This window comes from Salvelinus fontinalis, chromosome 6 (assembly GCF_029448725.1).
Source record: "Salvelinus fontinalis isolate EN_2023a chromosome 6, ASM2944872v1, whole genome shotgun sequence".
NCBI classification, from domain to species: domain Eukaryota; kingdom Metazoa; phylum Chordata; class Actinopteri; order Salmoniformes; family Salmonidae; genus Salvelinus; species Salvelinus fontinalis.
Window position 1 is genome coordinate 37,395,963 of NC_074670.1, and position 17,264 is coordinate 37,413,226.

The window sequence follows — 17,264 nt, forward strand, 5'->3', positions numbered from 1 at the left end:
GCGAAGTTGAGGGGTGAGTCTGAGTGTGTCGAGGAGTTATTGGACAGATTGGAGGAGAGTGAACGAAGGGGAGATTATGAGACATTCGAAGAGTTGTTGACGAAATTGGAGGAGAGTGAAGAGAGAGAGCTGTTGGTTTGGCAGAGTATGCAATGCATTCTTCCTGAGGAGCGTATTAGCTGTCCGATGCCACCTGTGTCAGTTCCTCGTACTCAGCCTGAAACTCGTGTTAAAGTTCCGGAAGATTTGATGCCGGCTATACACACCAGGTCTCCAGTACACCTTCACAACCCGGTGTGTCCTGTTCCTACTTTTTGCACTCATCCTGAGATACATGTCCCCAGCCCTGTACCACTAGTTCCGGCACCAAGCACTAGGTCTAAGGTGCGTCTCCAGAGCCCTTTACGCACTGTTCCTGCTCCCCGCACTAGCTTTGAGGTGCGTGTTTCCAGCCCATTACCACCAGTGCCTACACCACGCATCAAGCTTCCTGGGTGTCTCCAGAGCCCTGTTGTTCCTCCACGTACTAGCCCTGTGGTGCGTGTCTCCAGCACATTACCACCAGTGCCTACACCACGCACCAAGCCCTCTGTGTGTTTCCAGAGTCCTGTACGCACTGTTCCTTCTCCCCGTACTCGCCCTGATGTGCGGGTCCTCAGCCCGGTACCACCAGTACCGGTACCACGCACAAGGCCTATAGTACGCCTTGAGAGTCCAGTGTGCCCTGTTGCTTCTCCCCGCATTAGCCCTGAGATGCGTGTCCCCAGTCCGGTACCACCAGTTCCGGCCCCACGCACTAGGCCTAATGTGCGTCTCCAGGGTCCAGTATGCCCTGTTCCTGCTCCCCGCACTAGCCCTGAGATGCGTGTCCCCAGCCCGGTACCACCAGTTCCGGCACCACGCACTAGGCCTAATGTGCGCTCCCAGGGTCCAGTATGCCCTGTTCCTTCTCCCCGCACTAACCCTGAGATGCGTGTCCCCAGCCCGGTGCCACCAGTCCCGGCACCACGCACCAGGCCTACAGTGCGCCTCAGCCGGCAGGAGTCTGCCGTCTGCACAGCGATGACTGAACTGCCCGTCTCCCCAGCGCCATCTGAGCCATCCGTCTCCCCAGCGCCATCTGAGCCATCCGTCTCCCCAGCGCCATCTGAGCCATCCGTCTCCCCAGCGCCATCTGAGCCATCCGTCTGCCATGAGCCTGCAAAGCCGCCCGTCTGCCATGAGCCTGCAAAGCCGCCCGTCTGCCATGAGCCTACTGAGCCGCCCGCCAGACAGGAGCCGCTAGAGCCGCCAGCCAGACAGGAGCCGCTAGAGCCGCCAGCCAGACAGGATCCGCCAGAGCCGCCAACCAGACAGGATCTGCCAGAGCCGCCAACCAGACAGGATCTGCCAGAGCCGCCAACCAGACAGGATCTGCCAGAGCCGCCAACCAGACAGGATCTGCCAGAGCCGCCAACCAGACAGGATCTGCCAGATCAGTCAGCCAGCCATGAGCAGCCAGATCCGTCAGCTAGCCATGAGCAGCCAGATCCGTCAGCTAGCCATGAGCAGCCAGATCCGTCAGCTAGCCATGAGCAGCCAGATCCGTCAGCTAGCCATGAGCAGCCAGATCCGTCAGCTAGCCATGAGCAGCCAGATCCGTCAGCCAGCCATGAGCAGCCAGATCCGTCAGCCAGCCATGAGCAGCCAGATCCGTCAGCCAGCCATGAGCAGCCAGATCCGTCAGCCAGCCATGAGCAGCCAGATCCGTCAGCCAGCCATGAGCAGCCAGATCCGTCAGCCAGCCATGAGCAGCCAGATCCGTCAGCTAGCCATGAGCAGCCAGATCCGTCAGCTAGCCATGAGCAGCCAGATCCGTCAGCTAGCCATGAGCAGCCAGATCCGTCAGCTAGCCATGAGCAGCCAGATCCGTCAGCTAGCCATGAGCAGCCAGATCCGTCAGCCAGCCATGGGCCATCCCTCAGTCCGGAGCTGCAGTCCCTCAGTCCGGAGCTGCAGTCCCTCAGTCCGGAGCTGCCATTCTTCAGTCCGGAGCTGCCCCTTATCCTGGTGCTGCCCCTTATCCTGGTGCTGCCCCTTATCCTGGTGCTGCCCCTTACCCTGGTACTGCCCCTTACCCTGGTACTGCCCCTGACCCTGGTACTGCCCCTTACCCTGGTACTGCCCCTTACCCTGGTACTGCCCCTTAGTCCGGAGCTGCCCCTTAGTCCAGAACTGCCCCTTAATGCAATGGGGTTAATGTGGAGAGGGGTCATTTTGAAGAAGCTAAGGAGGTGGTTAGGGACTGTGGTGAAGTGGGGACCACGACCAGAGCCGGAGCCGCCACCGTGGAGGGAAGCCCACCCAGACCCTCCCCTAGACTGTGTATGGTGCGCCCGGAGTTCGCGCCTCAAGGGGGGGGTTATGTCACGCCCTGGCCTTAGTATTCTTTGTTTTCTTTATTATTTTAGTTAGGTCAGGGTGTGACATGGGGAATGTTTATGTTTTGTTGGTTTTGGGTGTTGTTTATGGTAAAGGGGTTGTGTATAGTATATGGGTTTGTGTGGAGTACATGTTTCTAGTGTTGTCTATGTATGTTTAGTTGTCTAGGAGAGTCTATGGTTACCTGAATGAGTTCCCAATTAGAGACAGCTGATTTCGGTTGTCTCTGATTGGGAGCCTTATTTAGGGTAGCCATAGGCTCTCATTGGTTGTGGGTAATTGTCTATGTAGAACGTTTGTAGCCTGTATGTATGTGCACAACGTTTGTAGCTTCACGGTCGTTTTGTTGTTTTGTTAGTTTGTATAGAGTTTTGTGTCGTGTTCATCTTCGTGGTGTTAATAAAGAAGATGGCTTATTTTCCAACTGCTGCATTTTGGTCCGTCAATCCGCCACACGATCGTGACATATTCCTTTCTTTTTTTCCACCTTTTTGCACCCAGGAATGGTTTTCACTAGATAGCACAGCCACAAGGTCAAAATGGGCTTTTGTAAAAATTCATGAAAACAAAAATGAGCTTTTTGGTCTTTAAGGTTAGCAGTGTGTTTAAACGGATCATTAGTAATCTTTTTACCTAAGCACAGTACTTGACTTGGGCAGGAGCTCACTGGAACTGAGTAAAGGCACCTCAGATTTTATTCTGCTAGAGTTCCTGCACCTCCTATAGAATATTATCTCAAAAGTATTGAGTTCCTGCACCTAAATATCAATGAGTACCGGCACCTATTACTGGCCTAAACATGCATTTATAGTCAGGTAAAATTCATAGCAAGCAGTGGGGAGTGGGTGGGAAAATGAAAGGGATATATGGTATATATTGACAATAATACATTTTATTTGGCAGATGCCTTTCAGGACACTCAAGGACATCTTACATAAAATCTGGTACTGTAAATTAAAACTATTTCATTTAGGTCTATGTAATGCATTTTAATTTTGCGTTATTATTTACAGGGAAAATACAACAACACAATTTTAAAAGCGATCAGCTTATTTTTAGAATAATGGCCACGTTCTGACACATGTTACTTCGCACTTATACCATGTGCAGTGAACAGTAGCTATTGCTGTGTAGGCTACACATCGTTTGCTAGCTAGACTCACAAGGCTAGCAAAAACAAGTGGCCAATTTTTTCAAGAGGCAGTGTATAGAAGATGATGTTGGAGCATGTGTCAAGTCATTTGATATCAGTGATTTTTCCATGAAGGGCCTCCAGTCCCCCTCTATATCAATCACTGATTGCATTGATCTAATCGAGGGCCTAATTGACCGTTTCAGTACATTCAGAGGCAATGATCAGCACTACAATGCTGTTTTTATTCAGCACTTTTAGAAATCATGAAACACTCTTCTCCACTTCGACTCGCACTCCCTCCCTCGGCTGAGAAATTACCATCAGTCAAGTGAAATAAAATAAGTTATTTCAGTTTATGCTCTGATTTGCCTCACAGGTAATAGGCTACAACAACTGGCTCTGACATGCACTGTCAACTGTGGGACCATATATAGACAGGTGTGTGCCTTTCCAAATCATTCCAATCATATGAATTTACTACAGGGGGACTCCAATCAAGTTGTAGAAACATACCAAGGATGATCAATGGAAACATGATCAATACATTTGCAAAAATGTCTAAACAGTTTTTTCTTTGTCAATATTGGGTATTGTGTGTAGATTTATAAGGAAAATGTGTTCATTAATCCATAGCAAAATGTAGATAAAGTCAAGGGATCTGAATACTTTCCGAATGCAATGTTCATTTCATATATGCTATCGGAGGAACAATAATTTGATTGTGGTTATGAAGGTCTTAGGTAACATTAGAATATGAAATTAAATGTAGGTCAAAGAACACAATGGTATTTTCATTAGTTTATGTAACTGAAGGCTATAGGTATAAAATAAAAAACACAAAAATACCACTATTTAAGTGTGAAAATCCATTATGAAAAACACCACAACAAAGATCATTCATTATTAATTTGTTAAGGGCAGGTCTTAAGGAATGAATTTATGAATTTAAGAAAATGAATTTCAATAGAACGGAATTGCATATTTGTAGTTTATTTAGAGTGTTGCAATTGCACACGGGGAACACATGTAATCGCAGCAATTCTGCCCCCCAAAAAGTAACATTTAAAACTAGACCTCAAGGGGTCTTTTTTTGTTTTGGGACCAAATGGGGGGGGGGGGGGGGGATGCACAATACACAAATTATTATAATTTAAAAAATTGCTTGCATAATAGCCAAAAATTATCCACACATATAGTATGTAAAGAGAGGGGGAAAAGTGAGCCTCCACCCCAACCTGCTACCCCATTACCCCAACCGCACCCATCCAGCATGTCTCCTTTCAATAACCCCCCCACCAGCAACTAGGGTGGCTTGTCAGTCCCACCTACCCTCCCCAGAAAAACCCTCTCCATCCCACCCCTTCCTGGAGGGCTTAAAGCAAATAAATGTACAAATATGAAAATGCCAAGAGTGTGCCAAGCTGTCATCAAGGCAAATGGTGGCTACTTAGAAGAATCTCAAATATATTTTGATTTGTTTAACACTTTTTTGGTTACTACATGATTCCATATGTGTTATTTCATAGTTTTGATGTCTTCACTATTATTCTACAATGTAGAAAGTGTAAAAAGAAAGAAGAACCCTTGAATAATCAGATGTGTACAAACTTTTGACTGGTACTGAATATATACAGTATATATATATATATATACATATATACACACACACACTATCGTTCAAAAGTTTGGGGTCACTTAGAAATGTCCTTGTTTTTGAGGGAAAAGCTATTTTTTTGTAACATTAAAATAACATCAAACTGATCAGAAATACATTGTAGATATTGTTAATGTTGTAAATAACTATTGTACCTGGAAACGGCAGATTTTTTATTAGCTACATAGGTGTACAGAGGCTCACTATCAGCAACCATCACTCCTGTTTTCCAATGGCACATTGTGTTAGCTAATCCAAGTTTATCATTTTAAAAGGCTAATTGATCATTAGAAAACCCTTTTGCAATTATGTTAGCACTGCTGACAACTGTTGTTCTGATTAAACAACCAATAAAACGGGCCTTTTAAGACTAGTTGAGTATCTGGAACATCAGAATTTCTGGGTTCGATTACAGACTCAAAATGGCCAGAAACAAATAACTTTCTTCTAAAACGCATCAGGCTATTCTTGTTCTGAGAAATGAAGGCTATTCCATGTGAGAATTTGCCAAGAAACGGAAGATCTCGTACAACAATGTGTACTACTCCCTTCACAGAACAGAGCAAACTGGCTCTAACCAGAATAGAAAGAGGAGTGGGAGGCCACGGTGCACAACTGAGCAAGAGGACAAGTGCATTAGAGTGTCTAGTTTGAAAAACAGACACCTCACAAGTCCTCAACTGGCAGCTTCATTAAATAGTACCCACAAGACACCAGTCTCAACGTCAACAGTGAAGAGGCCAATCTTTTTATTGGCCAGTCTGAGATATGCTGAAAGGGATTTTCAATGTCAGATTTATTTTATTTTATCCATCAACCAATAGGTTCCCTTCTTTGCGAGGCATTGGAAAACCTCCCTAATCTTTGGGGTTAAATCTGTGTTTTAAATTCACTGCTCGACTGATTGGCCTTACAGATAATTGTACGTGTGGAGTGCAGAGACTATTTTGCACACAGAGTGAGTCCATGAAACGTGACTTGTTACGCACGTTTTTACTCCTGAATTTATTTAGGCTTGCCATAACAAAGGACAAAACATTAAGCATCTCCAATCCAAAGTTAAATCTAGAATCGGCTTCCTATATCGCAACAAAGCATCCGTCACTCATGCTGCCAAACATACCCTCGTAAAACTGACCATCCTACCGATCCTCGACTTCGGCGATGTCATCTATAAAATAGCCTCCAACACTCTACTCAACAAATTGGATGCAGTCTATCACAGTGCCATCCGTTTTGTCACCAAAGCCCCATACACTACCCACCACTGCGACCTGTATGCTCTCGTTGGTTGGCACTCGCTTCATACTCGTCGCCAAACCCACTGGCTACAGGTTATCTACAAGTCTCTGCTAGGTAAAGCCCCGCCTTATCTCAGCTCACTGGTCATCATAGCAGCACCCACTCGTAGCACGCGCTCCAGCAGGTATATCTCACTGGTCACCCCCAAAGCCAATTCCTCCTTTGGTCGTCTTTCCTTCCAGTTCTCTGCTGCCAATGACTGGAACGGACTGCAAAAATCTCTGATGCTGGAAACACTTATCTCCCTCACTAGCTTTAAGCACCAGCTGTCAGAGCAGCTCACAGATTACTGCACCTGTACATAGCCCATCTATAATTTAGCCCAAACAGCTACCTCTTCCCCTACTGTATTTATTTATTTTGCTCCTTTGCACCCCATTATTTCTATTTCTCCTTTGCACATTCTTCCACTGCAAATCTACCATTCCAGTGTTTTACTTGCTATATTGTATTTACCTCGCCACCATGGCCTTCTTTTTTGCCTTTACCTCCCTTATCTCACCTCATTTGCTCACATTGTATATAGACTTATTTTTCTACTGTATTATTGACTGTATGTTTTGTTTATTCCATGTGTACCTTTGTGTTGTTGTATGTTTCGAATTGCTATGCTTTATCTTGGCCAGGTCGCAGTTGCAAATGAGAACTTGTTCTCAACTAGCCTACCTGGTTAAAAAAAGGTGAAATTAAAAAAATAAAACATGGTATGAACCGGTTTTGGTCAGTCACATGAATGAAACAAAACGGTATTGATTAATTAATTATGCTAAATCATGCAAATATAACTTGTCTGTGTATAGCCGAATATAAGACAACTGCTGGGATTGACATGTGTACGATGGTTCATTAAGTTGGTTGGAACCTCTCCAGTGTGCTGACGAATAAAGGATGATTCATTTAAGATTGACTTAGAGTGTTCCTGTGTGAGAATTTCCATGACATATGTTTTACCGAGCTAAATATTAAAATAAACGCTTCCAAATTAAACGAACCCCCTCCACTTCTCTGTCATGCTTTAAACTATTTATTTCTACATGGCTGCACAAACTCTCCCTGTCCATGGAGTGTATTTTTTTATTTTTTTATTTAACCTTTATTTAACCAGGTAGGCAAATTGAGAACACGTTCTCATTTACAATTGCGACCTGGCCAAGATAAAGCAAAGCAGTTCGACACATACAACAACACATAGTTACACATGGAGTAAAAACAAACATATAGTCAATAATACAGTGAAAAAAAAAAAATAAGTCTATATACAATGTGAGCAAGTGAGGTGAGATAAGGAAGGTGAAGGCAAACAGATATATGTATAAATAAATAAAATATAAAAAGGCCATGGAGGCGAAGTGAGTACAACACAGCAAGTAAAATAAAAACTAAAAAACACTGGAATGGTTGGTTTGCATTGGAAGAAAGTGCAAAGTAGAGACAGAAATAATGGGGTGCAAAGGAGCAAAATAAATTAATAAATAAATACAGTAGAACACAGGTAGCCAAAATTGTTATTTATTTGACAATCAGATGAAAACATCATGACTGGTTGTGTTCATGCCAAATTAAAAGCGAAATCGTTTTAAAAGTTAAATTAAGTATTTATTATTAGGCCCTGCCTATAGTTTATTATGTGTAGGTCTATGTGAGTAGCATGTTAAATGCAAGAGTCATGGATTTACATAGGACTACAAGATTTAAAAAAAATCACATTAGATAGGTTGTGGTTTGTGATCGATTACAGTAGGTAGGCTTGTATGATAATTTAATGATGGTTTGATGGTGGCTGTGGTAACAACATAGTTTCGTCATCCCACAATAAAAAAGTAATTGTTTAGCACAATCAGAGATTGTCGAATTTGGTCAACAAAAAATGATGTTTTATTTGCTGCGTGAAGTTTATTTGATCAAATTTAAGTTCCGTAATGCTGAAGTTGTTACGAGTGTACTGATATAAGTAGGACATGTGACAGCCCGGCACCTTTGAAAGAAAAAACCCTATAAGCGAGTTGTCTCGAGATGGTTATGCATATTCATTAAATGAGGCAAGTAGGGAGCGTCTCTCTCCATTGAATATAGGTGGTTGACGTCAACAACCCTCGTGCTTATTACATCACTTTACATCGAATATTCAAAAACAGATTTACAGTAATGAGATGTATCCACCAATCCAAAGAAAGGATGGGCGGGAGCTAGACAGCTTGTGGACAACGATTCCCAGTGCCAGGGAGGAGAGACTATCTTGACAGTATATCCATCATCTTTGGCACAACTTCATGACCTTAGTCAGAGGCTGTGTTCGAGAGCGTCAAAACCATGATGTATCGTTGTTAAATTGTGACTGACTTACTGATCTACAAAGACTATTGAGTTGTTATTTAGGATGCACGGTGATTTGTAGATCAGTCAGTCTCGACTCGCTTTTAAAGTGGGCTGCAATGTCGAACGTAACAAAAGTCAAGGAGGGAGCTCGATTAATTTTGCCCTGGCGCCTGTGTAGGCGTGTTTTGCACCGGCTGAAAGTTGATTACTGCCTCGGGGTTTGAGTCGGGTGCCCGCTCTGTCCGACGGCGAAGTTGGCTCAAAATAAAAGTGATGTAAAAAGCACGTGTAGTAATGAGTAGGATTCTGTGTTTTCCCATGCAAAAGTGATTGCTTTTGATAAAAATGCTTTATCTGCCTTCCAATAAAACAAACATAAAACATGTCTTTTATGGAAAATATATGTTGTATGATTCTGGACGATACCCTGATGCCTTGTTGACAACATCAACCGACCGGTGCAGATTACTGTTTGATATGAAAGGCGCTCCTCCCTACCAGGTTTCGCCAGACGACGTGACGAACACTTCAACGCGGGCCAGGGTAAATACATCTCTCAAGTATTTCAGGGTCGATTGGACAAGAGGCTGAACCCACTGTTTCAACCAACCACAGCCCCTTTCGACTAAAAAGGGACGCTGTCATTATTCTCTTCTTCCTGTTCAGTCCACTCACAACAGCAATGGCGGCTGCTGCACGGTTTCTTCTCAAAGGTGCAGTTTCGAAAGCCTCCATCGCGAATGTAAATGTCGGTGCCCAGAGCTCGTTTGGGTTCACTCTGCTGAGGTTATCCCCGAATTGCTCATCCAAAACAAAAACACAAAGAAGGAATGCTGCGCACTTCACCTACCACCCTGACCCTGTCCCCACAGAGTATGGTAAGTCAAATGCCCTTGCATTCTCAAATAATTTATCATACAGAACATCTTCGCTGAAAAGGTAAAGATCATTTGAAAATATATTAAATTTGTGGTCTGCAATGTTTTTTCTTTATGAGTTAGCTACCTATCTAACTAACATTATAACATTAGCTAGCTGGTTAACGTTATTCCAGCTGCATTCCAGCTTTTCTTTTTCTGTTGGCAAATTGGCTGTGTTGCATGCCCAGACTTTTGTTTGGCAGATGTAGATGGCCGTCACGTGGCTCTTTCTAGGGTACCAGTGAGCATTTCTGACAGTGGACAGCTGTTTGGAGCTGCTAGAAAGTAATTCATAATCATTTTCTTTTTTTCTTCATATGAATACATTAAAGATATGAAGGGGGTACATGGATATATTCAATATAGGTGTTGATTCAACTCATGAATTAACTATGTTTAAACCCTTTCTCGTGCTTGGAGTCTTCAGATTTGGCTAAAATCGAGTGACATTAAACACAACCTTTCTTTCCAACATGTATGATACATCTATCAACATGCACATATTACCTCGACTAACCGGTGCCCCACTCATTGACTCTGTACCGGTACCCCCTGTATATAGACTCACTGTTGTTATTTTACTCCTGCTCTTTAATTATTTGTTACTTATTTTTTACTTATATTTTTCTTAACTGCAGTGTTGGTTAAGGGCTTGTAAGTAAGCATTTCACTATAAGGTCTACTACACCTGTTGTATTCGGTGCATGTGACATAAAATGTGATTTGATACTGTTTGTTGTTATCATATACTAAGCATTTAACAATTGAATTATACATTGACATTGATCCTGTGAAATTGCTGGATATTGCTGAGACTCACTTTTTTTGTGTGTGGAGACCTCAGAAGTGTATTGTAACATTTCGTATCTCCCAATGTTAGTTTTCATAGGCTCACATAAAATTAATGTATGTGATTGCAAACATCAAGATGTACTTTAATATGATTAATAAAACACAAATCGATACTGTCATTAACAGGGTTTTTCAAGAATTACTCAAAATTGTTTTCGTTAAGTGGGGACATTTGTCGCACATCATCAGCTGATTCAGGAAAGGGTTTTCTGAATGACAGTCAAGTGATAAAGACCTTGTGTGATACTGCACACAATTTAACAACAGCCAAAGTGCGGGGATTAATGTTTATCTCAAGGATTGACAGAACATTTTGGTGTCTGTTGGGGCGGTCAAGATAATTAGCCTACTTCGTGGACAACATTACATCTAGATTCCTGAGGTAAGATTATGGTTTGTGTACGTTTTGATCGTTTGTTTTCCGATTAAAAACTGCCTGTTATTAGTTTGAGAATATAAAACAACTTGATATTTAGATGGTTAAATGTGGAAGGCCTGGTCAAGTGCACAGCCAACACTTCCCGTCCTTTCAATGTAGGTCACCCTTAAGTAAAAACATTTTTTTTAAACTAGGCAAGTCAGTTAAGAACAAATTCTTATTTACAATGACGGCCTAACAAAAGTCAAAAGGCCTCCTGCACGGACGGGGGCTGGGATTAAAATATAGGACAAAACACACATGACAAGAAGCAGCCACAACTGTCAGTAAGACTGTCCATGAGTGATTCTTTGAATGAAGAGATGGAGATAAAACAGTCCAGTGACTTTTTTTGCAGCTCGTTCCATTCGCTAGCTGCAGTGAACTGAAAAGAGCCAAAGTGCGGGAATTAATATTGATCTCGAGAAGGGATGTGTGTGCTTTGGGGACCTTTTAGCAGAATGTGACTGGCAGAACGGGTGTTGTATGTGGAGGACGGGTGCTGCTGTAGGTCTATCAGATTTTTATTTATTTTTTATTTCACCTTTATTTAACCAGGTAGGCAAATTGAGAACACGTTCTCATTTACAATTGCGACCTGGCCAAGATAAAGCAAAGCAGTTCGACACATACAACAACACATAGTTACACATGGAGTAAAACAAACATACAGTCAATAATACAGTGAAAAATAAGTCTATATACAATATGAGCAAGTGAGGTGAGATAAGGGAGGTGAAGGCAAACAAAAACTATATATAAATAAATAAAAATATAAAAAGGCCATGGTGGCGAAGTAAATACAATATAGCAAGTAAAAAATAACACTGGAGTGGTTGGTTTGCAGTGAATGAAGGTGCAAAGTAGAGAGAAATAATGGGGTGCAAAGGAGCAAAATAAATAAATACAGTAGGTAAAGAGGTAGTTGTTTGGGCTAAATTATAGATGGGCTATGTACAGGTGCAGTAATCTATGAGCTGCTCTGACAGCTGGTGCTTAAAGCTAGTGAGGGAGATAAGTGTTTCCAATTTCAGAGATTTTTGTAGTTCGTTCCAGTCATTGGCAGCAGAGAACTGGAAGGAGAGGCGGCCAAAGGAAGAATTGGTTTTGGGGGTGACCAGAGAGATATACCTGCTGGAGCGCGTGCTACGGGTGGGCGTTGCTATGGTGACCAGCGAGCTGAGATAAGGGGGGACTTTACCTAGCAGGGTCTTGTAGATGACCTGGAGCCAGTGGGTTTGGCGACGAGTGTGAAGCGAGGGCCAGCCAACGAGAGCGTACAGGTCGCAGTGGTGGGTAGTATATGGGGCTTTGGTGACAAAACGGATGGCACTGTGATAGACTGCATCCAATTTATTGAGTAGGGTTTTGGAGGCTATTTTGTAAATGACATCACCGAAGTCGAGGATTGGTAGGATGGTCAGTTTTACAAGGGTATGTTTGGCAGCATGAGTGAAGGATGCTTTGTTGCGGAATAGGAAGCCGATTCTAGATTTAACTTTGGATTGGAGATGCTTGATGTGAGTCTGGAAGGAGAGTTTACAGTCTAACCAGACACCTAGGTATTTGTAGTTGTCCACATATTCTAAGTCAGAGCCGTCCAGAGTAGTGATGTTGGACAGGCGGGCAGGTGCAGGCAGCGATCGGTTGAAGAGCATGCATTTAGTTTTACTTGTATTTAAGAGCAATTGGAGGCCACGGAAGGAGAGTTGTATGGCATTGAAGCTCGCCTGGAGGGTTGTTAACACAGTGTCAAGAGAAGGGCCAGAAGTATACAGAATAGTGTCGTCTGCGTAGAGGTGGATCAGAGACTCACCAGCAGCAAGAGCGACATCATTGATGTATACAGAGAAGAGAGTCGGTCCAAGAATTGAACCCTGTGGCACCCCCATAGAGACTGCCAGAGGTCCGGACAACAGACCCTCCGATTTGACACACTGAACTCGATCAGAGAAGTAGTTGGTGAACCAGGCAAGGCAATCATTAGAGAAACCAAGGCTGTCGAGTCTGCCGATGAGGATGTGGTGATTGACAGAGTCAAAAGCCTTGGCCAGGTCAATGAATATGGCTGCACAGTACTGTTTCCTATCGATAGCGGTTAAGATATCGTTTATGACCTTGAGCGTGGCTGAGGTGCACCCATGACCAGCTCTGAAACCAGATTGCATAGCGGAGAAGGTATGGTGAGATTCGAGATGGTCGGTAATCTGTTTGTTGACTTGGCTTTCGAAGACCTTAGAAAGGCAGGGTAGGATAGATATTGGTCTGTTATAAGGGTGGGGGGTGAGGCATAAGAGGGTTTATAAATATGCAGCGCCAGTGGGTCCTGCGACAGGTATACAGAGATGAGGAGTACAGAGGGCAGTGATGTGTCCGATTAAGGAGCATTGGTGGAAAATCCGATGGCTGAATGGTAAAGAACATCTAGCCGCTTTAGAGCACCCTTACCTGGCGCTCTATAAATTACGTCTCCGTAATCTAGCATGGGTAGGATGGTCATCTGAATCAGTTAGTTTGGCAGCTTGGGTGAAAGAGGAGCAATTTCGATAGAGGAAACCAAGTCTAGATTTAACCTTAGCCTACGGTTTTGGATTATCTTGGCAAAGGAGAAATGCTCTCTAACAGGGATGTAAACACATTTCTGCACAAAATTTGAGAGAACTAAGCTTTTTGTGCATATATGCATCTATTTCAACTAACACTTTACATTTTGCGTTTAGATTTTTGCTCAGTGTAGTATCTTCCTGACTGGTGGTTCTTTTTTTACATTTTAAAGAAACTAAAAATGCTTCTCTACATTTCTGCTGAAGTCTGGGTAAAAGATTGAAAGGAATAGTTCCTGGATGTCACACGACTGTGTTAGCTCTCTTAGCTAAAGCCCATAGGCATGAGATGAGGAAGGTAATGTAAAGGATGACACACTGCTTGAGTACCGCTTCCCCCTAATTCAGCTTATATCGAAAGTTGAGCTCAGGACCTCTGCCTCAGACATGTCTGCCCTTACAATAAAATATACAAAACATTTGAAGTGTGGCGTCCCATCAGGCTATTAATTTTACTGCAGTCAGGGTCACACAGTGTTTATTGGTAGTCTTAAACAAATCTACTTTGAAACAAAAGTATAGACCTTACACACATGGTAATGTTCTTTAAAAAAGACACCTGTACCATGTCAGATAGATATAGAGTTGATATGTATTCCATTTTGAGTTTGTATCCCAATATTACACTTTTATACATCACAGAAGATAGAATTATAACGAAACTGTTTGACATAGAAACATAGAAAAATGAAATTATGAAAAATATTAACATTCCACCCATGAGGGCACTAGGTTATTTTACTGCAGGAAACAGTAAGGATTCTTCAGTAAAGTCTTTGTTGCCATGCAACGAGGGATGACTCGTTTCCAGCCAAACTGAAGAATGCTGACACCCTTTAGTTTCATTTCTCTGGCAAGGGCACTTATTATAAGGGTAACGTGACTGACTGGGTTAAGACTTTGTTAGCCTGCGGAGCTAAGGCCTAGGCATTGGTTCTGGGACTTGCGACGCTTTCGTGATGAGTAGCTTGTTAGAGACCTGAAAAGTTGCATTGTGTGGTGCACAGGAGACCTGAGTTATATCCCCATCAGTCAAACTAATATGTCTTCAGGTCAAAGGCAATAATGTTGCTCATCACATGCATGGATCACTAATCCATCTCTGTTGCAGTCTCATTGGAGTACACAGAACCTTCTGCTTCTGTTTGCCAAAGAAAGTGTTGTTGTGCAGTAGGCTTGAGTTTTTGAACCCAGTCAGTCATGTACAAAATTATTGGCACCCTTAATCAAGATGAGGCAAAAAATATTGTCTAAAATAAATAATACAAATCCTGTGTTTTATTGTATGCAAAAAAATGTGTATTTTATACTGAAACAATTGCTCAGAGATTTTGTTTAACAAGTGACAATATTCTTTCTAAAGATATGGGTCAAATTATTTGCTCCCATGCTTTAAAAAAAAAAGTATTTATTTTTATATATCTTTCAATACCTCACCTTGTGAGGATGATGGCATTGAGACTTTTTCTAAAATGTTTAATGAGACTGGAGAACTCCGTACATAATATTTTCAGATCCTTGATATTCTGACATGGCCATTGCAAAATGTAGATTTTTGTGGTCAATTAACAATTTCTTTGGATTTTGGGTGACTTGGTGTTATTGACTTGCTGGAAGATCCACCTCCGGCCAAGTTTCAGCCTCCTTGCAGAGGCAACCAAGTTTTTTGGCAAAAATATTAGGGTACTGGTTAAAGTTCATGATGCCGTTGACCTTAACAAGGGCCCCAGGACCAGTGGAAACAAAATGGCCCCATAACATCAGATCAACCACCATACTTTACAGTAGGTATAGGGTTATTTTCTGCTTATGCATCCTTATTTTGACCCCAAACCCACCCCTGGTGTGCGTGGCCAAAAAGCTATATTTTCATATCATCCAACAAATGTAAACGCCTAGAGTTTGATAAACGGCATTGACACTTAAACGAGTGTGTATCTATCTGTTACACATACATGTCAGTACATACACAACAAGTAGGTCACATGGGGGAGAGGCGTTGTGCCGTGAGGTGTTTCTTTATTATACTTTTTTTTTAGACCAGGTTTGCTATTCACTTGTGCTATATAAGATGGGAGTTCCATGCACTCATGGCTGTGTATAATACTGTACGTTTCCTTGAATTTGTTCTGGACCTGGGCACCGCGAAAATATCATTGGTGGCATATCTGGTGGGGTAAGTGTGTGTAAGTTGACTATGCAAACAATTTGGAATTTCCAACATAATGTTTCTTAAAGAAACAAGAAGTCAGTCTTTCCTCAACTCTTAGCCAAGCGAGACTGGTAAGCATAGTATTAATATTAGCCCTCTGACGACAATGAAGCGCAAGACGTGCCAGCTGCAGCGTCACCATTTCTTTCTTTGCAGCACTTGGCCATATGACTGGACAATAATCAAGATCAAACTAGAGCCTGCAGGAATTGCATTGTGGAGTGTGGTGTCAAAAAAAAGCAGAGCATCTCTTTATTACGAACAGACCTCTCCCCATCTTTACAACCTTTGAATCTCTGTTTTGACCATGACAGTTTACAATCGAAGGTAACACCAAGTAATTTAGTCTCCTCAACTTGTTCAACAGCCTCACCATTCATTACCAGATTCAGCTGAGGTCTAGAACTTAGGGAATGATATAATGCTCTTAATTTTAGAGATGTTCAGGACCAGTTTATTTCTGGCCACCCATTCCAAAACAGACTGCAACTCTTTGTTAAGGGTTTCAGTGGCTTCATTAGCTGGGGTTGCTGATGCGTATATGGTTGAATCAGCAGCATACGTGGACACACATGCTTTGTTTAATGCCAGTGGCAGGTCATTGCTAAAAATAGAAAGGGTAGAGGGCCTCGAGTGCTGCCCTACGGTACACCACACTTTACATGTTTGACATTAGAGAAGCTTCCATTTTTAAAAAAAGCTCAAAGCCATAACATATACAGTACCATTTAAAAGTTTGGACACACCTATTCATTCAAGGGTTTTTCTTTATTTTTACTCTTTTCTACATTGTGGAATAATAGTCAAGACATCAAAACTATGAAATAACACATGGAATCATGTAGTAACTAAAAAGGTGTTAAACAAATCAAAATATATTTTATATTTGAGATTCTTCATAGTAGCCAACCTTTGCCTTGCCAGCTTTTCACACACTTGGCATTCTCTCAACCAGCTTCATGAGGTAGTCACCTGGAATGCATTTCAATTAACAGGTGTGCCTTGTTAATTTGTGGAATTAATTTTCTTAATGCAATTGAGCCAATTAGTTGTGTTGTGACAAGGTAGGGTTGGTATACAAAATATCGCCCTATTTGGTAAAAGACCAAGTCCACATTATGGCAAGAACAGCTCAAATAAGCAAATAGAAACAACAGTCCATTACTTTAAGACATGAAGGTCAGTCAATCTGGAAAATGTCAAGAACTTTGACAGTTTCTCCAAGTGAAATCACAAAAACCATTAAGCGCTATGATGAAACTGGCTCTCATTAGGACCGCCACAGGAAAAAAAGACCCAGAGTTATCTCTGCTGTAGAGGATAAGTTCATTAGAGTTAACTGCACCTCAGAAATTGCAGCCTAAATAAATACTTTACAGCGTTCAAGTAACACACACCTCAACATCAATTGTTCAGAGGAGACTGTGTGAA

General features: G+C 42.4%; 1 protein-coding gene across 1 annotated transcript in view; it reads left to right on the forward strand.

Annotated features, from left to right (window-relative positions):
* The first annotated feature begins 9,443 nt into the window (after window positions 1–9,443).
* The window catches only part of LOC129857783 (2-oxoisovalerate dehydrogenase subunit beta, mitochondrial-like), an 89,014-nt gene continuing 81,193 nt past the window's right edge, over window positions 9,444–17,264 (forward strand). Inside the window, exon 1 of the mRNA XM_055926340.1 lies at window positions 9,444–9,706. Coding sequence (XP_055782315.1) covers window positions 9,511–9,706 — 196 coding nt within the window. The 5' untranslated portion in view covers window positions 9,444–9,510. The remainder of the gene's footprint in view (window positions 9,707–17,264) is intronic.